Genomic DNA, 24,795 nt, shown 5'->3' with positions numbered 1-24,795 from the left:
ACAAGGTTCATGTTGTACAGTATATAGGATTAAACGTGTTAGCCTTTTTTAATTTAAGTATCCTCTAGTGGGCAGCACAATCTTCAACAATCGACCCCAAGGGGAAAGTAAATGCAGCAAGGGGGGATCAGTTTTGGCTGGTTAGAATCCAACAATTATCCCCTTCTTCCCTGCATAATCTATAATAAAGCCTCTGGTAATGCTCACTAGAATAATAAAACCCTGCTGAAAAAGATGGTCTCCCAGCCTCACCAAGCTGTTTTTTAAAACTAGCCCACAGATTGGGTGACCAGCTAAGACCAGCAAAACATTTTGCAGTAGTTTAACGTCTTCTTTCGTTTTTTCTTTTTCTTCATTCAAGCAGGAAATGCATCACAAACAGGTTGTTTTACAATGCATTTTCTAAGGGTACAATTGGGTGTTAGATGTTTAATAATTTAACATTTATAGCTTGATAAAATTACATCTTTAGTGTACCTCCAAAAAGACTATAAATGGACTAAAGAAAAACATACCCCATCCCAAATTAATTATTAAAGTCTTTGTAAAACCAATTTGAAGAACAAAGCAGGAAAAGACGTCAACAGAAATTAATCCTATTTTCTTGGCATGAATTCTTATTAGACACCTATTTTCTGTAAACTATTTTATCATTTTAACTAATGTTAATTTTAGCTAAATTGGGATTTGATCAAGTTGCTTAATACAATTTACACAAGATAAAGGGTTTACTAGTATTTAGTCAAGATCATTGTCAAATATCTTGAACATGATGAAGAAATATAATAATATAGGCACAGATATCAAGTGTCAAGCACAAATATCATGGCATAGGGAATATTCAAAATGTTAAAGAAGTTAGCACGATGTTCTTCACACTTAAAAGCGTACTCTGTCTTGAGAAATTTTCCTTTTTTGTTGTATACTCAGTGCCTGAAAGAAAATATTAACAAAAACATACAATTAGTTCAAATTTGCAAGAAAACTGGCAAAATATATGTGATTTCACTAAGATTATTTGTTTTATTTGTTTACTTACAGTCACCTTTTTCTTGGCTTTATCAAATGATAATCCTTTAGCACTTAGAGTAGCTATCTTGCTTTCAATGTCTGATACCTGATAAAATAAATAAATTAATACAGATAGATTCACTGTCCATAACATACACCTGCCCATACCATGACCCCATGGGCCACTTGATCCACAATGTTGCCATCAGCAAACCGCTCATCCACACTATGCCATACACGCTGTCTGGCATCTGCCCTGTACAGTGAAAGTCGGGATTCACCCTTGAAGAGAACACCTCTTGAAAGTGCCAGATGCCATTAAATGTGAGCATTTGGCCACTCAAGTCAGTTATGATAACGAACTCCAGTCAGGTCAAGACCCTGATGAAAGCGACAGCAGAAAATTGAACATTCAATTCACAGTCAACAGCTCTGGTGGACATTCCTGCAGTCAGGATGCCAATTGTAAGCTCCTTCAAAACTTGCAACATCTGTGGCGTTGTGTGATAAAACTGCACATTTTAGAGTGACCTTTTATTGTGGCCAGCCATAATCATGTCACACCTGTGAGGTGGATGGATTATCTCTGCAAAGGAGAAGTGCTCAGTAACCAAGATTTAGACAGATTTGTGAACAATATTTGATAGAACTAGGCCTTTTGTGTACGTAGAAAAAATCTTAGATCTTCAGTTCAGCTCATGAAAAATGGGGGCAAAAATAAAAGTGATGCCTTTATAATTGTGTTCAGTATAGATAGAGAGATCACATCACCTCACTTTCTGTGCTCTGAACAGCTTCCAAAGTGACCTGGTCCTCCAGGTCAGAGAGCTCTGAATCAGTTAATGGGCCTCCGTAGTGATTCTTGGTATTCTGCTCAATCATTTGCAACTTTTTCACCATATTGAAGGACTTCCCTGCAGTCATGTATACCTGCAGTAAAAAGAAAAGAAAGAAAATAGAATCCTGAACAAATATGATATACATTTCCATGATGTAAACCTGTTTGTTTATGCCATTGATATTTCAAGTGTCTAATCTCTCTCCTCCACACAGACATAATATCTATTAGAGGGACAAACTTACATTTTCCTCAAGTTCCCTGTATGCATCATCAGCCTGCTTAAGATCTGTGCCTACTAACTGAATCTGTCATTAGGATTTGAGGGGGCCAACTCGTTCATAGCACTTTCTGTGGCATTAATTGTTCTTAAAATCTCAGTTGTGGTGTCAGAATCAGAATGAGCTTTATTGCCAGGTATGTTCACACATACGAGGAATTTGTTTTCGCGACATGTCGCATAGGGCCATCGCGGTGGATCTCTGAAAGCAATTAACCAAGGGAAGCCTAATCAGCATTAAAACCCTAAAAAAATTACTGCTGTCATGTATTAACATGGCTAAGGTTATAGCTAAATGATGCATACGTGTTGCTAATGCTTCATGGTCTTTAGATAAAACAATGATTAGTTACGAAAATAACCCAGGGGAGTTACTGTTCTTGCGTCTTTTTTAGCTGTTTCTTTTGCTATGCTAATGATAAAACTCAGCTTTTTAAGCTTATTAATAAAGTAATTGTGCTCTGGCATTCTATAAAATATTTGAAGGATGATAGGGGTGTCACGGGGCCGCTACAGTGCAGGAACACGGAGCAAGGAACAAGGAGACCAGGAGCTCAGATCCAAGTAGTTTAATCAACATTTAGCAGGGAATCACATGTAGGACATGGGGATGACATAAAAAATACCAGACAGTGTTGTATCTTAGATTGAATGAACGGCACCTTTATACAATTATGACACTTGCACTGATTTTCAACAGTTCTTCCCCTCTTACTCATAAAGTCAACATAAATAAACAATTAATCATCACTTACAGGATTGCAGTTATGCCATTCAGTTTCACTGTAACAATATGTGAACTTTTTTTTCAAATATTCTTGAAACATTCAGTCTTTCTTGTTAAATGTCTTATTCATGAACTCAACTAATTCCCTGGGAATGAGGTTGGACTACCTCAACCCTTAGCCTACCCTTAGGGGATTATTCTGCCCCAAACAACAAGGGTAGTCCATAACTAAGTGTAATCCAAGAAACGCTGCGGTGGGCGACACTCCTTTACTGGATGTTGGCGACCTGGTTCGTTCTGATTTTCTGTTGAAACAACAGGTGATGACGGTTCCTTAGTAAATGGGAAATTTGGGGTCTTGGTAAACTCTGCGGTGAAGGTCACAGAAGCTGGTGAGCCGTCGTCTACTTGATCAGGGGCTTCTGTACCTCCAGTAAGGTCCGTGGATATACTAGCACCACTCAGCAACTGATCAGTATGTCTCCTCTATAGAAGGTTTCCAGCAGTTTTACCCTTATATGACACAGGGTCTGGGTCTCCACAGTAGCTGGAACCCATTTTGGACCGAAAAGGTTCTGACTTTGACTCGCCATTTCCGTCTTTGTACCTGGTTTCGTTGTTGTTGTAAGACAGTTTCTTTGAGGGTTGGTGGTTTAAGCAGCTCAAAGCTTGTCCTGAGCTCTCGATTGAACAACAGATAAGCTGGCAACACTTTGGTAGTCACGTGTGGCATACTACGATAGCACAGCAAGAAGTTATGTAGGCATTGATGAAATGTGCCTTGCCCAATCGAAGCTTTCAAAGCATGTTTCATGGTCTGAACAAACTTTTCTTCTAGCCCATTTGTGGAAGAATGGTAGGGTGATGACTTGATATGTTTGTGACGAGTGGGGCGGGCCGAGAGCCGTGGGAACGAGCGAGGCCGGTGTAGTGATTGGAAACCGGTCTTGAGTCCCACGGAAGAGACGGAAGGATATAAAATGGGAGCGACGACAGTGAAGGACGAGAGAGGACCGGGCCTGGGTTTTAGTTGTGTTTGTTTTTTATTTGTGCCCCTCACGGACGACTGACGATGGCTGTTTTGTGTTTATTTTGTAATTAAAATATTATTTGATTGTCCACCGGTTCCCACCTCCTTCTTCCCATGAAAGAACTGAATTATGATGTTGTACTCCATTTGCTAGTAAAAATGTGGCCATCTCATGCGATATAAATTGGGGTCCATTGTCTGAGACAAACTGCACGTGTGGTCCAAATCTACTGAAAGTTTCTCTTAACTTCTCAATTCTCTTGTTTGCTGAGGTAGTTTTCATGATAGCCACTTCAGGCCACTTACTGTATGCATCAATGATGACCAATAGCCTTTGGTCCTCACTGGGCCTGCAAAATCAGCATGAATGCAATGCCATGGTTTCTCAGGATATTCCCACGGGTACAGCGGTGCCACTTGTGGTACATTGCGTATGCTCTGACATGACGTACATGTTCTTGCCTTTTCCTCAATTTGGCCATTCACTCCTGGCCACCAGAAGTAACTCCTGCCAATCTCTTTCATTCGAACCATTCCACAGTGTCCCGCATGTAGCTGTTTCACCACTGAATTACGCAGAGCTGGTGGAATTACCACTCTCCTTCCCCACAACAATCAGTCTGACTGCAACGAAAGTTCATGACGTCGAGAGGTATATGGTTGGAGCTCTGTGTCATCATTCTCACCTTTCCCTGTCATGACATAACAGGATCATTTCGCGTTTTTTATGCACTTGTGCAGCTGTCACGGGGGCCCTTTCCACTTGACTGAAGTAGAAAATTTCAGCCACCTTTGCCTCTTTCAGGGGGTCAGCCAGAGGCAATCTGGACAGTCCATCTGCGTTACTATGCAATTCTGACTTGCGGTACTTGATGTTGTAGGTGTGAGCAGATAATAACAACGCCATCTTTGCATCCTACTCACAGAAAGAGAGGGAATGCCATGGTAAGGGCCAAAAATCACAATGAGCGGGCGATGATCGGTCAGCAGCAGAAACTTTCTTCCAAAAATATACTGATAAAACTTGCACACTCCAAACACACATTGGCACCCCCAGAAAATGTTAACAGGGGTGGCCAAATGAGGCCACAGTAAATTTTGGGGGTGGCACATTAAAATAAAGGAAAAAAAATTAAAAGGTTTGCAATAAAGACAAAAAGTTATATCTCTGTGAGTTCTAGGATTTTATTGATAACGATAATTACACTATTTTGCTGAGTGTTATTGTGCTGATATCTTATTTTTAATTGTGCTGACACCTGATTTTTTTTTTTTTTTTACCTTTACACCATTGTTTCTAAAAGTGTGCACCATATTTTAGGTCAAATACTTGCATTTGGGCTGTTACCAAGCAAATGCAATCAGTATCAACAAAATTGATCTTTGCAATGCAGATAAAACAGAAGCTGCATCTGAAGTGCCATTTAGATGTTTTTACACACTGTTTAATGCAGCTCCGTGGAACATGGAATACTTTAACCTGCAGTTACAAATGAATAAATAATGTTTTGATATTTTAAAGATAAAACATTGAAAACTGATGTTTGAAATTATTTAAAAAATGAAAAGGTTCCATTAAATGTGAAATTAAAACCGCCAATGGGTGGCAGCGAGTCACTGTTAATAAGTGAGTCATTGCGATTGAACTGAATCATTTAAAGGAACGAAACACTTTAATGTTGCTCAGAGACGCAAACTGTGGCTGCAGCAGGTGCTGCACTTTTTTTCACTTCTTAAACTATTGTGAATTTACATTCTGCATTTAAATTAATAGCACCCACTGTAAATAATCCTAGGGGTGGCCGCAGGGGTGGCCTGAGTTTATACAGGGGTGGCCGTGGCCACAATATCCACAATATCGCCCTTGGGGGCGCCCCTGCAAACACAATGCTCAATGCTTCACGCTCAGTCTGAGCATAGTTTGCTTTGGCTTTGCTTAGACTCCTCGAAGCAAATGCGATCGGCTCCTTTTGACTGTTTGGCATAATGTGGGACAAGACTGCTCCCACACCATATGGGCCAGCTGAATTGGAAGAGCAGGATCAAAATGGGTGAGGGCCTTTGATTTTAACAGAGTCTCTTTTGCTCTTTTGAATGTCTCCTGAAATTCAGTGGTCCACCTCCAAGTATATTCATGAAACAACAATTTGTGCAGAGGTTTCAGCAGGGTAACGATGTTTGGTATGAACCGCACGTAATAATTCAGCAAACCAAGGAAAGAACGTAGCTAGCTGACATCTATAGGCTCTGGGGCATCCACTATGACTCTAACCTTTGATGGGGACATATGTAGACCAGAGGCATAAATGACATGGCCCAGGTACTCAACTGCAGACTGGAAGAATTCACATTTATCCTTCCGCACTCTTAATCCATACTCTTTTAGTCTGTTAAAGGTAGCGTCTAAGGTAGTGTAGCAAGTGTGACTCATTATCAGTGCTGGTCACAAGAATGCCATCTAAGTAGCACACTACTCCCGGAAGCCCTTCCAGGATCTGGTCCATCGCTCGCTGAAACAAGGATGGAGCCGAAGTAATTCCAAATGGCAAAAAGAAGTTCTCTGGACTGTTCCCCAACATGCATTTGCAGATATTCCTGATTAAGATTTTACTGAATTTTTGCCCTCCATTAAGTCCAGCAAAAAGATCATTAATGTGAGGCAAGGGGAATTGTTCTGCAGACACCACTGGGTTACAGTGACTTTAAAGTCCCCGCATATTCTTATGCCTCCATCTTTCTTTATAAATGGAACAATAGGTGTTGCCACGAGTTCATTTAAGCTTACCTCTACCTTGGGTTTGAGTGCATAAGGCAGGGGCCAGGCCTTTAAGAATTTTGGCTTCACTGTATTTCTGAAGGACACCCTCTAATTCCAGTGTTTCCTTTGTCATCAAGTGTATGGCCTGCCAGTCCACCTTTAGTTGCTCCAGCCAGGAACGTCCCATCAGTGAGGGATAATCAGCCAAAACCACGTAAAATAGCATCTTTTTTGTTCATTTGTTTAGTTCGACTGTTACCTGGGTGAAGCCTTTCATGGTCATCGATTCGACAGTGTAAGTTTTAAGGGTCACATCAGGTGATTTGAGTGGCAGGTGGCTCAGTATTTCACTATAAACCACATCCGACACCAGCGACACTGCAGCACCATTGTCAATCTCCATCTTCACTGGCTGTCCTTCCAGCAGCGCGGAAGATCAGATGTGTCTGTGACCTGATTGTTTTCTTGGTCAAAGGTGAATACATGTTTCTTTTGCTTCCTTCTGAATGTAATTTTCTGCTGGATTTTCCTTTTTCTGCCTTATTTTTACATGCACGCTCGATGTGTCCTTTTTTCTTACAGCTGTGGCACTCCATATCCTTGTACCAGCATGTGACAGGTGAGTGCCCAGTCTTACCACAACAAAAACATGGGCCTTTATTTTCAATCTCCATTTTCTACACTTTACTGTTTGAGCTCAGTTGTTGACCTTCCTTAGCAGCCAATTCCATAGACACACTCATTTCAAGTGCTCTTTGTAGTGTCAGGTTGCTCTCATTTAACAGTCTTTTTTGTATGCTCTCAAAGCTGAGTCCGCACACAAATCTGTCCCGAAGAGTGTCATTTAATGCCATTTAATCACCAAATTCACAGTGTTCAGCTAGGTTTTTTTAGCACTACCACAAACATTGTCACAGTTTCTCCTTCTAGCTGATTTCGTCTGTGGAACCGAAATCTCTCTGCAATTACTGAGGGCTTTGGAGAGAAATGTGCTTTGAGAGTGTTCACTATTTGCTCATACATTTTTTCTCCAGGCTTCTCTGGTTGCAGGAGATTACGCAGTAGAGTGACTCGGGAAGCCATGGCCGATCTTCCATGACCTTAGCCGGCACAGCCACGGGTATAGTGCCCCACCAAACAAATTGTCTTGGGGAAAAACCAGGTATCTTGATGGGCACTCTGAGGCTGGAGCTGACTCTGGGGCAAGCTCTGAGAGCTGACTATAGATCCAGAGCCCTCCCTGGGCTATACGGGGAATCAGGAGCCCTCCCTGGACTTAATGGGGGATCAGAAGCCCTCCCTGGGCTAAACTGGGAATCAGGAACCCACCCTTGGCTTAACTGGAGATCAGGAGCCCTCCCTGGGCTTAACAGGGAATCAGGAGCCCTCCCTGGGCTTAACTTGGGAACAGGAGCTGGGGAGGGCAAGTGGCACGAATGCCCTCGTGAAGGCAATGGTGTCTGGGCTGGCCTGAGCCAAGGAAATAAACATTGCACAAATAAATGTTGGGTTTGGGGAGGAATCCAGGAGTTTAGATCCAAGGAGTTTAATCAACATTTAGTAGGGAATCACATTTACAGTGCACTTGGGGCTGACATAACCAATACTGGACTAGAAACTGAGAACACTATTTAAAAGGCACAAATGGGGAACACCTGGAATCAAATCAACGAAAAGCCTAACTAAGGAACAGGAAGAACCAAATAACGACATACAGGAACTCAAAACATGGAACATGCACGTGACAGTGGGAAGCTTGTGGGAAGTTGCCTGACTTTTAAAACCCACTTGTATTCCGCTGGTACTCTGATAATGAGATACCGCAATCTACAGAAAAACATTAAATCAGTATATTTTATCAAGAAAACTTTACCTTGGACAAAGACAACATTTTTTGGCCTCTATGGATGTGCGTGTTGTCTGAGTCCTCACCTTTTGTGCTTCAGTGGGCATCTCATCACTGGACGAGCTCAGGGGTTCTTGGGATGCAGGGGCCACTGCTGCCTGGTCCCCCCTCACTGCAGATCTTTTGGACTGAGGAGGCCTCTTAGGCTCATCTTCATCAGAGGAAAGTGCCTTGTCACTCATCAGCTCATCTAGTTTTCTCCTCAGCTTCTCCTCCTCCATCTGCCCTGCTGTGGGCTGAACAGGCTACAGGCATACAAAATACAAAATACATACTTAATATTAAAATCACAGTGACCTACATGACACCTACAGCCCAACTCTTTAATACAAAAGGCATTTCTATTATAGTATAATAATATGTTCTGGAATAAATAAGTGTTTCTGCAAAAAAGACTTTAATCATACCTGATCAGCAGACAAAGTCATTTTCTCTTCCAGTCGATTTAAGAGACTCTCAATGGCAGACATTCTCTTGTTCAGTTCATTAATCTAACTCACAGAAACAGGTCAAAGAAAAAGAAAAAGAAAAAAATCACCAAGACTACATTTAAGGTGATTTCAGACTGCACGATTTTAGCCAAGTTTTTGGCTCGCCGACAGGGTTTGGAGAAATCGCCGACAAATGCCCTAAATCACAGGCAAATATGTTCTCGTTCACACGAGTGACAATCACACAGTGTGAATGAGCAAAGACACTATCTGAGAGAATCGCAGACGAGTCGCCGACGCCCATGAGATATTTGGCATGCTAAATATCTGGACCTGTCGGCAATTCAAAATCATGCTGTGTGAAAAGTGTTCTGACTGAAAACTACATCGGCGATTACCGATAGCCAATGAGAGAGCAAGATACAGAGCAGCAGGGAGATGGGGGGAAGTTATAGACCACAATATCCTCAAGTCTCCCCAACCGTTTCCTCCTCCGTATTCATCTTTTCTTTTTCTTGTTTTCGCAAATCAGTGAAGAGGCAATTCGTATTACAAGCTTCTTGCAGGCTACCATTTTTAATAATAATTCCAGTCTCACTAGAGAACTCTGGTCTTGTACGCAGTGTTGGGAAGGTTACTTTGGAAATGTAATAGGTTACAGATTACAAGTTACCCTGTTTAAAATTTAATAGTAGTGTAACTTTTTCAATTACTTTATTAAAGTAATGTAACTAATTACTTTTGAGTACTTTTTGATTACTTTTCTAAATTTGTGAAAATTAAAGAATAATAAATAAAAGCATATACATCAACTTAAATACAGTTATCTAATAAGCATGTGACATATTCTTTGTACTAAACTCCTGAAACATTGGTGTTTTTTTTAAACTGCTGTCCCTTTGTAAATGATGATATTTTTCTCAAAATAAGTAAAATGCACATGAAGTGACACAGAGCTGTTCTAGAAATTATGTTTATGTGCTCGTGTACCCCTGTATTGAGGCGGCAGAGGTTGAAAACACTGCGAGCTTCAGTAGGCTTATGTGTATTAAATGAAACCATGTCTTTGCCATTAATTTACAGGAGGGGCGGACTGGGAAAAAAAATTCAGACTGGAAAATTCAAACTCATACAAACAAACTCATGGACAAAACTATTTTTTGTATGGACCTGACATAAAAAAGGTTTAAATCTTTAATTTGGGGACATGCAAAATAATTAAAAGTTCTCTCCTGAACTGCACCTTTACTTCCCTTTTTCTCTTCAGTCTCTTTATTTTGCCCATCTCTCTCATGACTTTAATACTCAAGATTGAAAAGGGCAAACTATACTTTACAATACAATACTCTACAATCCTACAATATCTTTATAGAAAAATCCTAATACTTTACACGAGCAATGTGTTTCCCTTACAAAAATTAACCATGCTTTTATTAGCCTATATAAAAGTAAAACAACCTTGTTTTTTTTTTGTTTTTACAAATGGATTTGTATTTATTCTTAAATAAATACATTTGTAAAATAATGTTACATTTTTGGTTACCACAGTTAAACAACAGTAACCATTTTCTCCGGATTTATAGTTAAATATTGAAATGTTAATTTTCGTAAGGGTTGTGTTGTTGTCTGTCGTAGCTCCCCCTAAACCTATAAAAAAAAATCTGAATTTTTTTCAGCTAAATTACTACTGTAACATTACAACAGATAATGATGTCCTTTATATAGTATTTTGAGTGATGACTGATGAGCAACGTGCTGCTGCTTGATTAAATAAATAAAAAAACAAAGACAAAAAAGCATCTTTAAAGATGAAACTGACCTGAAACCCTGAACAGTAGTTCTGCTTCTCTGCTCCAGCTGTGCGCTTCCACAGTCCACTCTATTCTCTCTCTCTCTCTCGCATTGATTACTCTGAGACTGATCCAAACCGTTTGGAGGAGGTGCGGAGAGCGCGCGAGTCATGACTAACACTTCATGACTTATTAGAAATTTAATATTTAATCAAAAGATGGATTCGCAAATGATCGCTTTAGTACATTCGGCGTGCAATTATACAATAACAACATTAAAATAGAGGGCCAAGTCATCTGCCAGGCCACCGGGAATTGTCCCGGTTCTCCCGGTGTCCAGTCCGCGCCTGATTTCCAACACGCAGAATGTGCAAGTCATATATTGCATTTTTGGGGCTTAATATTCACAGACACTAGTCCATGTCATGTTTTGATTCAAGTGTACTGACCTACTTTTGATTTAGTCATCCAAAATGTGGTATATTCCGTCCGCGTTAGGCATTTCATTTTTATGACTGGATTCTACGAACTAGACTGTATTTCCGCATCCCGGAAATTATTAGGGCGGTATGTCTCAGAATAGTCAGTGCAATCCATAGACAGTAAAGGTGAGAAATCAGTTAAATCTGTATGTGGATGTGTGTATATATTCAAATGTAATCCCCTTTGTAATCATTAAAAATTTAATAAGTAACTGTCATTTAATTACTTATTTTTCGTAGTAACTGTAACTAATTACAGTTACAATAATTTTGTAATTAAATTATGTAACGCCGTTACATGTAACTAGTTACTCCCCAACACTGCTTGTATGTGATATTGTGTTGTTTCCTTGTTGTGAAACGTAGTTTGCATGCCAGACAGGGCTGTTGGCGATTCTTCCTATTGTAAAGTCATGCAGTGTGAAACCTTCTGTCGCCAATCCATTGTTCAGTGTGAACACAGCAGCGACTGAATGCTGGCCAAGATAGTCATGCAGTGTGAAAAGTGTAAATGTGTAAAGTATGGACGGGGCAGAGCAGAGCAATGGTATGGTTCTGCCTCCTCCTAGGGCAGCGCTTGCAAGTTCACCACCTGATCCTTGAAAGGTGTGGAGGGAACTTTGGGCACATATCCAGGCCAGGGTCTCAGAACCACGTTAGAGTTGGCCGGCATGAATTCATAGCAAGTATCATCGACCAAAAATGTACATGTATGTTAATGTTACATGTAACTAGTTACTCCCCAACACTGCTTGTATGTGATATTGTGTTGTTTCCTTGTTGTGAAACGTAGTTTGCATGCCAGACAGAGCTGTTGGCGATTCTTCCTATTGTAAAGTCATGCAGTGTGAAACCTTCTGTCGCCAATCCATTGTTCAGTGTGAACACAGCAGCGACTGAATGCTGGCCAAGATAGTCATGCAGTGTGAAAAGAACAGTGACCCGACTACTTTAAAAATCGTGCAGTCTGAACTCAGCTTTAGTTGATCAAAAATAGCAAATTAGTAATATTGTCGGCATTAAAATTTATAAGTAAGGTTGTGATCTGTGATGCATTAACATTTTTAGCATTCTTTTATGAATAAAAAGTTCAAACAAAACGTCTCAGTTACGTGTGTAACCCTCATTCCCTGAAGAAAGGAACGGAGACGCTACATCAGTGACTGACGAATTGGGATCTCGCTAGAGAGACGAATCACCATTGTTATCAAATCAATACGATGAATGTTGGCATGCAAGATTTGCATTGTGCACCCCTCCCCGAAGTGCGGGTATATAAGGAGAGCATGTGCAGTCACACATTCAGTTTATTGCTGGGGAGTAGAGACGGTGTGCCTCAGCCGTACAGTGGTGGTACAGCAACTGTGGCAACGGAACGTAATGTCTCCGTTCCCTATTTCAGGGAAAGAGGGTTACATACATAACTTCCCTTTCAGTCAGTCATGTTCGACATTAAATCAATGACTGACGAATTGGGATCCGTATTGAAAACACCACTATTGCTGACCCTCTGCTGTGCCCTGCAAAAGCCAGCAAGTCCCTCCACACCAGATGGGGCAGAAGATAGGACAGGGCTTAGGCAAAGGAATCCGGCACTGCTGTTCCATACAGTGAGATATTGGATAACACTGGGTAAGTGTACCCCAAGGAAATGTTATGGAAGCCACATCCTGCGGATAGGAGGAAACATGTGGAATTTACACATATGGACTGGCCGCAGGACAGTACTACATATGGGGGTCCCCATGGCAGATTCAGCCAAACTGGGGTGAGATCAATGCACAGCAGAGATGGCAGAGGACTCTGCTAGGGAAAGACACAGGCTTACCATGCGAGAAGCCGTACCGTGGAAGAATACACATGTGGGATCACCCGAATGGGGAATCACTACACACGGGCACCTAACCCAGCACAAAGGCGACCTTTGGCATACACACGAGTGCTGGACCTGGCGTCTGGCGCTCCGCCATACCTGACTGCCGAGAGTGAAGGAGGAACTACCCAACAGGGTTTGCCAAAAAGGAAACTGAACTGAGAAGCACTTAGGCGCATGTATCCCGTCCGCAGAGGGGAATGGCGCAGCAAGCGTGATAGACACAAAGTGAGTCCAGTGCCACTGACCACCTGAGACCAGTGCATGAGAGGACACAGGCTCTACATGGAGATTATAGAATCTCGCAAATAAGGTGTTGCCCAGCTAGCAGCTCTACAGATGTCTGGTATCGAGGTGCCCAGTGCCACTCTAGCATACTCTTGTAGAGTGTGCTCTCACTCCAAAGGGGCATGGTAAATGTTGGGCCTGAAATGCTAAGACTATAGCCTCCACTATCCACTGGGCAAGTCTTTGTTTGGAGACAGCCTTTCCATTTTGCTGTGCTCCGAAGCAGACAAAGAGCTGGTCTGAGGTCCTGAAGCCATGTGTGTGGTCCACGTAAATGTGTAAAGTATGGACGGGGCAGAGCAGAGCAATGGTATGGTTCTGCCTCCTCCTAGGGCAGCGCTTGCAAGTTCACCACCTGATCCTTGAAAGGTGTGGAGGGAACTTTGGGCACATATCCAGGCCAGGGTCTCAGAACCACGTTAGAGTTGGCCGGCATGAATTCATGGCAAGTATCATCGACCAAAAATGTACATGTATGTTAAGGTTACATGTAACTAGTTACTCCCCAACACTGCTTGTATGTGATATTGTGTTGTTTCCTTGTTGTGAAAGAGCTAGAAGAGCTCGTGCTTCAAGGCCGTCAGGACCGATGGGAGATCCCAAGAGTGTACCAGGTGAGGACGTGGAGGATTCAGCCTCCTCACACCCCTAAGGAACCTGATGATCAAGTCATGCTTTCCAATAGACTTGCCATCAACTGCATCGTGATGTGCGGCAATAGTGGCAACATACACTTTGAGGGTTGAGTGAGACTGTCTTCACTCCAGCCCATCTTGCAGAAAGGAAAGTATGTCTACGATTGGGCACCTGACTCTCATTTGGGGTCCAGAGACCATATATGGAGATTCCAAAGGTCTGGAATCTCTGTGCCAGAGGGTTCTCCCTCTCTGAGAAAGGAGATCATTCCTCAGAGGAATACGCCAGGGAGTGGCTGTTGCGAGGAGCATCAGTTCCGGGAACCAAGTCCGACTGGGCCAGTATGGCACTACTAAGAGGAATCCTTGTCCTCCCTGACCTTGTACAGTGTCTGTGCGAGAAGGCTCAATGGAGGAAAGACATACTTGTGAAGCCCCCGAGGCCAGCTGTGCGCCAGTGCATCCATGCAGAGGGTCCCCTCGGACAGGTAATATAACAGCTGGCAGTGGGAGGTGTCCGGAGAGGCAAACAGGTTTACCTGGGCATCTCTGAAGCCTCTCCAGATCAGCTGGACTGTCTCGGGGTGGAGTCACCATTCTCCCAGACGGGTGGGCTGACGTGAGAGTTTTTCAGCTGCCCGGTTGAGCTCACCTGGGACCTGAATGGCATGAAGCGACCTCAGATGCTTCTGACTACAAAGGAGGAGATTGCGAGCGAGTTCTGACATGCGATGGGAGTGCAGACCACCCTGGTGGTCGATGTACACAATGGTCACAGTATTGTCCGTCCAGACCAGTATGTGCTTGTTGTGTAGCAGTGATTTGATGTGGCGCAGAGCAAGCCATACTGCTAGCTATTCAAGGCAATTGATATGCCACTACAGATGAGGCCGTGACCAGGTGCCTGATGCTGCATGCACATGGTGCCCCAGCCTATGGTAGAGGCATCTGTTGAGACAACAACATGCCTGGACACTTGCACTAGAGGAAAAGCAAGGTCCAATCACAGGCTGAAGGTCTGGCAGCAGGACGGCTCGGTTCAGAACACGCAGGTCCAGGATTGGTCATAACCCACCGCCTTTCTTGGGTACAATGAAGTAGGGGCTGTAAAACCAAGTGGCAACCTCTCGCGCTCTCTCGAAGCCTATACAGAAGTGACTCAAACTGTAATTCATCAACTGGCCGCTAGATGCTGACTGTAAAAGGAAGTCAATTCCAAAGATTCCCCATGTAAAAATGCCGAACTTTACAGCTGAAAAAACATGTTTACAGCCTGGTTAAAAAAAGTGTGAGGGGGTTGAAAGTTTTTTTATAATTCTTACTTTTAAATTATTTTAAGCCTTAAATTTCTGCATAATTAAGGGCACGGCCACTTGAGTGACAGGTGGAATGTTGCTGCTGTCATCACCATCGAGTTAATGGGTGTGGTTTCAGTGACCAGCTCCGGCCTTTTTGCCTATTTCCTATTATCCGGGATTGACACGCTGTGACTCGCTGCCAAGATTGCAACAGCCGCCTCCGCCTACTTTTGGTTTCAAAAACGTTTTTTGGAAACCTATGGGTGATGTCACTACATCCATGTTTTTATACAGTCTATGTGTGAAACCCTGAGTTCATATCGGCTGGAGGGACTGGCTCTATCGCATTTCTGTTTGCAAGATGGGAGCATCTTTGTCGAGCACAGAAGTGAACCGGATGCCCCTGAACTTGGGAGGCCCCTCACGGATGACTGTCACGCACAAACAAAACCCAACACAAAATAAAACCCAGACCTGGTCCTCTCTCATCCTTCACTGTTGTAACTTCTCTTTTTATCCTTCCAGAGCTCCTCTGCGGGATTCAAGACCGGTGAGTGGCACAGGTGTCGCTCATTTCCAATTACTCCCGCCCCACTTGTCACACTCGTGTATTAAATAAATTCAGTGCACAAAGACTGAAGTAGTTTAAGTCTTTGGTTCTTTTTATTGTGATGATTTTGGCTCACATTTAACAAGAACCCACCAATTCCCACTTAACAAATCAGAATACTTCATAAGACGAATTAAAAAAAAAACAAATTTCAGTGAATTGTTGGCCTTCTGGAAAGTATGTACATTTACTGTACATGTACTCAATACTCAGTAGGGGCTCCTTTTGCTACAATTACTACCTCAATTCGATGTGGCATAAAGGTGATTAGTTTGTGGCAATGCTGATGTGGTATGGAAGCCCAGGTTTCATTGACAGTGGCCTTCAGCTCATCTGCATTTTTTGCTCTCTTATTTCTCATTTTCCTCTTGAAAATACCCCATCGAGTCTTTATAGGGTTCAGGTCTGATGAGTTTGCTGGCCAGTCAAGCACACCAACACCATGGTGATTTAACCAACTTTTGGTGTTTTTGGCAGTGCGGGCAGATGCCAAATCCGGCCGGAAAATGAAATCAGCATCTTCAAAAAGCTTGTCAGCAGAAGGAAGCATCAAGTGCTCCAAGATTTCTTGGTAAACGGGTGCATTGACTTTGGTTTTTTTTAAAAACACAATGGACCAACACCAGAAGATGACATTGCACCCCAAATAATCACAGACTGTGGAAACTTAACACTAGACTTAGTGGCTAACTATAGGACCTTGGTTTCCAAATGAAATACAAAACTTGCTCTCATCTGAAAAGAGGACTTTGGACCATTGGGCAACAGTCCAGTTCTTCTTCTGCTTAGCCCAGGTAAGACACCTCTGACATTGTCTGTGGTTCAGGATTGGCTTAACAAGAGGAATACAACAACGGTAACCAAATTCCTTGACACGTCTGTATGCCTTGATCCCAGCCTCAGTCCATTCCTTGTGAAGTTCACTCAAAGTCTTGAATCGATTTTGCTTGACAATCCTCATAAGACTGTGGTTCTCTCGGTTGGTTGTGCATCTTTTCCTTCCACACTTTTTCCTTCCACTCAACTTTCTGTTAACATGCTTGGATACAGCACTCTGTGAACAGCCAGCTTCTTCTCGGCCCCACCCCTCTCGTCACACCCTCCTTGTGAAGGGTGTCAATGATTGTCTTCTGGACAATTGTCAGATCAGAAGTCTTCTCCATGATTGTGTAGCCTAGTGAACCAAACTGAGAAAAAACGTAGAAAGCTCGGGAAACCTTTTGAGTTGGAGTTTTGAGTTGATTAGCTGATTGGCATGTCACCATATTCTAATTTGTTAAGATAGCAAATTGGTGGGTTTTTGTTAAATGTGAGTCAAAATCATCACAATTAAAAGAACCAAAGACTTAAACTACTTCAGTCTGTGTGCACTGAATTTATTTAATACATGGGTTTAACAATTTGAGTTGAATTACTGATTTAAATGAACTTTTCCATGACATTCTAATTTACTGAGATGCACCTCTATACCCGTACTGCAGGGTAGGGTGCGCGATGAAAATCTTGCATGCCAATATTCATTGGCTTGTTTTGTTAACACTGGAAGGTGATATCTAGCGAGATCCCAATTCGTCAGTCACTGACGTAATGTTGAATGGGACTGACTGAAAGGGAACAGCGTTTATTTTAAATAGAAAGCCTTGTAACAGTCTTCACTTTTCATTTGATCAATTAAATGTGTCCTCACTGAATAAAAATATTATTTAAAAAAATACAATACAATTTTACTGACCCCAAACTTTTCATCGACAGTGTTTAAATTCATATATATACCTACAGTACATGTTTATTCATATCAGTATTTGTCAAGGGATTTCATTGTTGAAATCACATGCTGAAAACATTTTCCCTCATTTAGATATGTATATAATTATATTATATTTTAAATGCAAAGTAATTAAGTCCATTAGTCTCTGATCATACCGGTGGGGCACTCTGATGAATGTTTTCCTGAGATGATGCTCGACTGTGGCGGCGTGGGGGCAGCTGATATACGGGGTAATTGAACGTATCCTCCTCCTCTGAAGTATCCAGGTAGATCGGGCGTGGAGCCACAGAGGAGTTGATTTTAGAGAGAGAGCGAGCACGTACGATTCTGTGTTCAGAGTATGTGCCATCATCTAAAACAAAAATAAAGGAGACAGATTGGTTAATCTGTTTATTGCTGTTTAAAACTGAAAATCAATCAAAGGTCCTCTGGCGACTGTCCAGAATTGTGCATCTATATATACAACTAACGTACTAATACAGTTTTTAAAATTAAAAATTTTGAAACTATATGTAGTAGTTAAACTTTTTAATCAATCACCCTTGACTCCAATCACCCGCATTATAACCCTACAATATTTTGTAATCCTACATTATATTTACATGATTTTTTTGCAAGTTATTTTTAAAGTGTTCAAAATGTTGTCATCATAAATCGATTTCTCATTTAGTATGTTTTACATTTACATTTAGTCATTTAGCAGATGCTTTTATACAACGCGTCTTACAAATGAGGACAATGGAAGCAATCAAAAACAACAAAAGAGCAATGATATATAAGTGCTATAACAAGTCTCAGTTAGCTTAAATGCAGTACACGTAGCAAGGTCTTTTAAATAATATAATAAATAAAAAGAAAACAGATAGAATAGAAAAAGAATATAGCAAGCTAGTGTTAGAGGTCTGTTTTTTATATAATTTAATTAAAAGAAAATAGAATACAGAAAGATCAGAAAGGTAGTTAGATTTTTTTTCTTTTTTTTAAAGAATAGAATAAGAATAGTGAGTGCTAAAGTTAGAGGGTCAAATAAAGATGGAAGTTTTAAGCCGATTCTTGAAAATGGCTAAGGACTCAGCTGCCCTTGAGCTGATTGAGTTGGGGAGGTCATTCCACCAGGAGGGAACATTTAATTTAAAAGTTCGTAAAAGTGACTTTGTGCTTCTTTGGGATGGCACAATCAAGCGACGTTCACACTTTCAGAATGCAAGCTCCTAGAGGGCACATAAGTCTGAAGTAATGAATTTAGGTAAATGGGTGTCGTGCCAGTGGTGGTTTTGTAGGCAAACATCAATACCTTGAATTTTATGCGAGCAGCTATTGGTAGACAGTGCAAATTGATAGACAAAGGTGTGACATGTATTTTTTTCAGAATACATTGTATGTAAAATTTTAAAAAAAAATTACAAGAAAAACATCCATCATAATTACATAAATTACAGTTTATGTTTATATTAAAAGAATGAAAATGTTGGGGTGAGAATAATATTATTATTATTAAAATATATGAATACATTCTAAAAAAGTAATTGAAATATTAATTTTTTAAGTTTTTTAAAACATTACAATATTTTACAATACATTCTCTGCAAACAAGTTTTTAAAAAAACACAATTATTTTAGTGGTGTAATATTGTATACAGTACGCACATGCAACATGAATATCCCAGATATTCAGCAGACAATTGTGTAAAAGTGCGCATTTTTGAAAGAAGGAGGAAGAGAAACAAAGAAAAAAATAAAAACCAACAGAATGTGCTTGCTTAACCTGGGCGCGAGAACCTGTCAAGACTTTTCCTGCGGTTCATGCGATGATAATGGTGATGGTACATGTCAGAGTTGTGTTCTATATCATTCCGCTGACCTCTGTCTTCATGGATGTACTGGAGAAGAGAGAAAATTGTCTATAATGCCTGGGTGTCCATTTACAGAGTGGATGTTTATAACAATACAAGACCTCTCATTACCTGGAGGGACTGTCTGCGAGAGTGAGTGCTATAGTCATCCAAGTCAAGATCCATGGGGTGGACAGAGAGAAGACGCTTGGTCTTTCGCATCTGCGAACATGTCAGGATGATTTTAGCTCATAAATGATATGACAAAGACTTTCAAAGTACTGGCTTAAGAGAGCTTTGTTATCATAATTCCACACTGTAAAATATTCCCCATCTGCTTCTAGACAATGATTAAAAAATATGAACAGGGGTTTATGATATAATGTACAGCATTCAACAGCTATACTGTACATTTAACTGCTTTAAACTACAACATTTTGGAGAATAATTAAACTATATGTTAATTTAATATAGTATAGAAGCCCATTTATGCCACATAAATGAAAAAATATTTTTTGGTAAATCTTAATTTCACAATTGAAGTCAGAATTATGTTTTTTTTTTAATTTTGATGAAATTTTCTCTTGTAATTATGACTTAATGTCTCATAATTTTAATGTTTTATCTAATAATTATGATTTACCAATTATATTTTTCCTTACTTTTAGAAAAAGGGAACGTTTTTAACAAAGCCCCTGAAATGCAGAATGAAACAAATTCAAATTTATGACAAAATTTAGTCTACCTGCTTATAACGTTGCACTTCAGATGCATCCAAATGTTCATCTTCATGACCATTATATACATCTAAGAATAAAGCATATTGCATATTACAGTGGTAGATAAATGTTAACAAAGTTTGGCCAATCGGATTCAGTTTGCTCTGTGACAGCATAAGCTGGTTTCCTGTAGTATTCTTTGTGACACCATGACTGTTTTTGTGTACTCACTGCGCACATCAGGCATGCTCTGTATGTCATCATCACGGTGCCCTAAAGAAACAGGAAAATAACGAGTGCTGGTCTTGTGTGAATGAGAAATTCCTTCTGATAGAAGTTATATAATACCACAATAAAATATATTGAACCTAGTAAATTGTAAACATAGAACATTAACAGTTGTACAGCTGCAAACCAAATACAGTTGTTGCTTCAGTCAGCTTTAACCTTGGGCTAAATGATCAACATCTCCATTTGTGCATTCAGCCAAGGTTTCTAATTTATCTGTTTAACATGTCCTGTCGTGCAAGTTCATAAACAACAGCAGCAAGTTCTGCAGTGCTCAGACACAGCATGTGACCCAGTTATGGCCTCAACTGAATGATAAACAAATACTCTTGGTAACTAAATACACACAGGCATCTAATGATAACACATGGGTCTAGCCATTGCTGTATCTTGCGGTTCTTCATCTGATAGGCAATATAAACAGGCTTTACTATGTTGAACTGATCGCTGATGATCATTCATGTTAAGCTGATAAGAGCAATGTTGAAAAATGTGTTGAAAATGTTGATAGTAAAATTGTGATCAAATTAAAATATATATTTTATGCATTATGCTGAAATTACTGCATAAGATTTTTAATACTAATATTGGCATTTATTCATTAGTAGCCACTTGTGCAAAGCAACTTTACAGGTAAATAATAAAATAAGTTGAAATTATTATGTCATGGCGAGTATCTATCTTGGGAATAATAAATAAGCTAAAACAAGTTAAAAATAAACTCCATCAGTGTAATATAAGACCCTTCTCTCTTCTTAATACTCATTTGCTTGCATAACCACTTAAAATGACTTGTGATACTTAAACAGGATGATAATGATGTGACAGCTTATATGGACACAATAAAGGAGGCTTTCAATAGCACTCACCCTCTTCGTTTAATCTCTTGTACAGTGACCTCATCACTTTTGCGCTGCCAAAACGCTTGAAGCGCGAGCGTACATTGTCATGGTACCACCCCAAGGTTCCAATTTTCAGGACTCTGCAAAAACAAACAGATGTTATGTAAAGACTCCATATTAGTGATTCAATATACACCCAACTCTATAGTTTATTTGAGTGTATGAGCTGTACATTTTTCCCAAATGTCATCAGATGTTGGAACTTATTCTAACCTGGACATACGGCAGGGGTCGCATACCCAGCCACGCTCCTTTTTGTTGTAGCGGCTGCAGGTCTTGCAGGCGTAGAGTTTACAGTCCACACACTGCCGTTTGCTGTTCACCAGGAACTTAAAGGGCTGCAAGCAGTGGATACAGTGAGAGTCGGTCAGGTTTGACTGAGACCCCAGGAGTTCCCTCTTTGTTTCTTCCTTCTCAATTTTGGATTTAAGCACGCTGTGGTGTAATACAAACAAAAAGACAAACCAATTACATACATGATTGTCACTGAAATATAGGCTTTGTGGATTTAATTATAGAGAATTAGGATGCTTTCTAAAACCAATTTATAATATAACTGAATATTAATCATTAGCTTCAATAAAGCCATATAGCTTCTGATCCTGTTCCCTGTTAAGGATGCACAATACATCTGTATCACATTTTGTAAACCAATATTAGAGATTTTTTAGAGTATATTATTTACATTGGATATTGCTTCTATTTTAACATTGAGTTAGTATAATTTTTATTTTCTTTTTTAAAGCCTCCCATGGACAGGTGTTAAAAATTGGCATGTGTGCAAAACACTTGCAAATGCATATTGTTCATCTAATGTAATTGCAATGTCCATGTCAAATAAAATGTAATAATAATTATTACCTTTTCCTTTATTTGTTTTCACTGGTTAATATTTAGTAACACTTTCAATTTACAAACCATGTTAAATATAATCTTTGGAAAATCAGAATGTGATTAGGAATGTTTCATACTGTACATTATAATGTTTTAATACATTCACTTGAAATCTTTAAAATGTCGGATTTTAGTTTTTTTTGTTTAGTTTTTTTTTTACTATTTAAACAAAATATTACAGAATTATTTAGTATTATGCATAACATTAAATAAAATAATTATAGAAAATAATTACAGGTTTAAAAGCTCTGCCAGAATTTTAATATAAGTGCATATCAAGACTCATAGGGTTCTTCAATGTCAGTAAACATTGTGAATGCAATGCTTTCAAAGTAAGTCACACAAGTTCCAGTGAATTTTCCGGTATATTCACCATGCATAAAAACAGCATTGGAACATAATTGGTGTTTGCAAGACAGTCTGATCAAGAATTAACTTGAATGTAAGCCATATATCACTGTCCTTGTCAACAAATAGAAAAGAGCATCATCTTTCAAGTAAAAATTCAATAGCCACACAGAGACCTCCTTGTACAAAAAGAATAGAGCTCTGGGGCATCGTGTTTTCCCAGCCTCTGGAATGGTGTGATCAGGCCTTGTGACTGTACCATGATCATCATGATGTCTTTACAACAGCAGCCTTTCACACTTTCTGGCCTTTCTCATAACCTTTTTCCACTAGTGTTGACTATAAATAGAGTATGATATATAGACAAATATCAGAGAAATTATGGAATTGTGAATACTAGACCTCACAGTACACTAAACCTCCTATGTCTTTTGGAGCCATTGCTGGCTGCTCCACTGACAGATCACTAACATTAGCCATTAACCAATGTTAAATCATGTCAGATTTGTATAAAGTCTTGTATAAAGTTTAATCATGTAAATTAAATTCCTTACCCAAGCCTCTCCTCTTCCTTCTTCCTGAGGACAAAGTCTCTCTGAATGACTTCCCACACATGTTTGGCCTCCTCTTCTGTTAGTCTGGACAGGTCCAACTTCTTGTCCATGTTTGGACCTTAGTTGATCTTTTTTTAAAACAAAATAGCGGGTAAAGATGGCATATATAAGAAGTCTAAGGATAATGTGACTCTTATTATTCCACCTCTCCACCTTAGAGATAACAGGTTTCCAATATGAGCTAACAGAACATGCAAAATGATCATATGAAGCACTGCAGTCATACTCACAATCAAAAGTCCATTCACTGGGTGTGACTGTTTTCATAACTACAACACATCTACAAACTAATCTAATAAATTATTGAGTAAACACCTCTGTCAATAATTCAAATGAAGTTTTGGAATTCCATTCTAAAAGAAACATTAGTTACTGATTGTGAAAATGAGCGCTAACACTACAACTGCAATATCATAAACAAACAAACATTCTGAAGACTTTTCTTTAAATGTCAGTGATGGCACAACACCACTCATGTGTGTAAATGGTAGTAGTGTTAATCTAATTCATAGTGCATTGATTGTCATGGCTCCTCAAAAATAAGGCATTCATGATGTGATCATGTAATAATTTCGTTCATGGTGCTATGAGTAACTGAACCTAGGAAATGAATCAAGTCTGACAGATACCTGCTGTGGTCATTAGAAATTAAAGCAAAATCACAGTGTGAAAACATACATGCACTCTTCACATTCGTAACTTTAAAGGCAGCAAGAACAATTGATTTAATATCATTAAAATGATAAATAGTTTCATAAGTGATAATGAAAATTTAGTTTACCTCGCTTGTAGACAAGCAGCTGCTCTTGTCAAGTCTCTCGGGATAAGGCAGATAATGTGAGGATAGTATGGCAATCATAATCACATGTCTAGTTTTTCAAATGAAATGTGGTGTAGGAGAAGCTCCACCCTTCCTTTCCATGCTTGAAATAAACAGAATAACGAATGCATTAAAATAAGTAATATCTGTTATTTAATGAGATATTATTCGTTTTTGCTTTTTTCATATTGATTCTTTTCTTTTTCTATTTGATTAATTTTATGCTAAAATAAACTTCCGGTTGAATGTTGAATGTGAAACTTATTTATTGATTTTATTTAGTTTGTCTGTCTGTATTACATTTGTGGTGGTGTTATGATTTATACAACAGATAGTTCAACAGCACTGAGACTTTTGCTATTTCTGTCTGGAGTGTTGTATTTTAATTTTAATTTATTTTTTTTATTATTATTATTTTTTTTTTTTTTTTTTTTTTTAAGGTTTTAATGTTTAATTAAAAATTATCTTAATTTATCAAAGATTAACTAAGTGGTTTCGGAATAACATGAGGTTAAGTAAATGGTAACATAATTGAAAATTGTGGTTAAATGTCTTTTTTTTTGTACAACAATTAGTTTCAGTAACCAAATTTGATAGGCCAATTGTGTTTCTGTCAGGATTGTGCCTTGTTTTATTGTTTTTGTTCATGTTTC

General features: G+C 39.6%; 1 protein-coding gene across 2 annotated transcripts; it reads right to left on the bottom strand.

Annotated features, from left to right (window-relative positions):
- Positions 1-453: 453 nt before the first annotated feature.
- On the bottom strand, positions 454-24,224 carry mlpha (melanophilin a). 2 transcript variants are annotated; one of them, XM_059571356.1, is made up of 14 exons: positions 24,104-24,224; positions 23,263-23,390; positions 21,680-21,901; positions 21,434-21,546; positions 20,508-20,549; positions 20,303-20,364; positions 19,690-19,779; positions 19,491-19,605; positions 17,881-18,077; positions 8,958-9,041; positions 8,577-8,795; positions 1,783-1,941; positions 1,040-1,117; positions 454-933 (listed from the first exon to the last, which is right to left on the bottom strand). In XM_059571356.1, the coding sequence occupies exons 2-14, from the start codon at positions 23,370-23,372 to the stop codon at positions 880-882; spliced, it is 1,545 nt and encodes a 514-aa protein (XP_059427339.1). In that variant the 5' UTR covers positions 23,373-23,390; positions 24,104-24,224; the 3' UTR covers positions 454-879. The 2 variants fall into 2 exon arrangements, with proteins under 2 accessions (XP_059427339.1, XP_059427340.1); XM_059571357.1 differs by lacking the exon at positions 1,783-1,941.
- Positions 24,225-24,795: the final 571 nt, after the last annotated feature.

This window comes from Carassius carassius, chromosome 17 (genome assembly GCF_963082965.1).
Source record: "Carassius carassius chromosome 17, fCarCar2.1, whole genome shotgun sequence".
NCBI classification, from domain to species: Eukaryota; Metazoa; Chordata; class Actinopteri; order Cypriniformes; family Cyprinidae; genus Carassius; species Carassius carassius.
This window is presented reverse-complemented; position numbering and strand designations above follow the sequence as displayed.

What these genes read in the sequence shown, in the direction of transcription:
- mlpha (XM_059571356.1), bottom strand. Translation starts at nt 23,372, where the DNA reads ATGGACAAGAAGTTGGACCTGTCCAGACTAACAGAAGAGGAGGCCAAA. An exon ending in GAGCATGCCTGATGTGCGCA is followed by an intron (nt 20,365 to 20,507) that starts GTGAGTACACAA and finishes CTTTATTCTTAG; the next exon opens with ATGTATATAATGGTCATGAA. An exon ending in TGACTTTGTCTGCTGATCAG is followed by an intron (nt 8,796 to 8,957) that starts GTATGATTAAAG and finishes GTATGCCTGTAG; the next exon opens with CCTGTTCAGCCCACAGCAGG.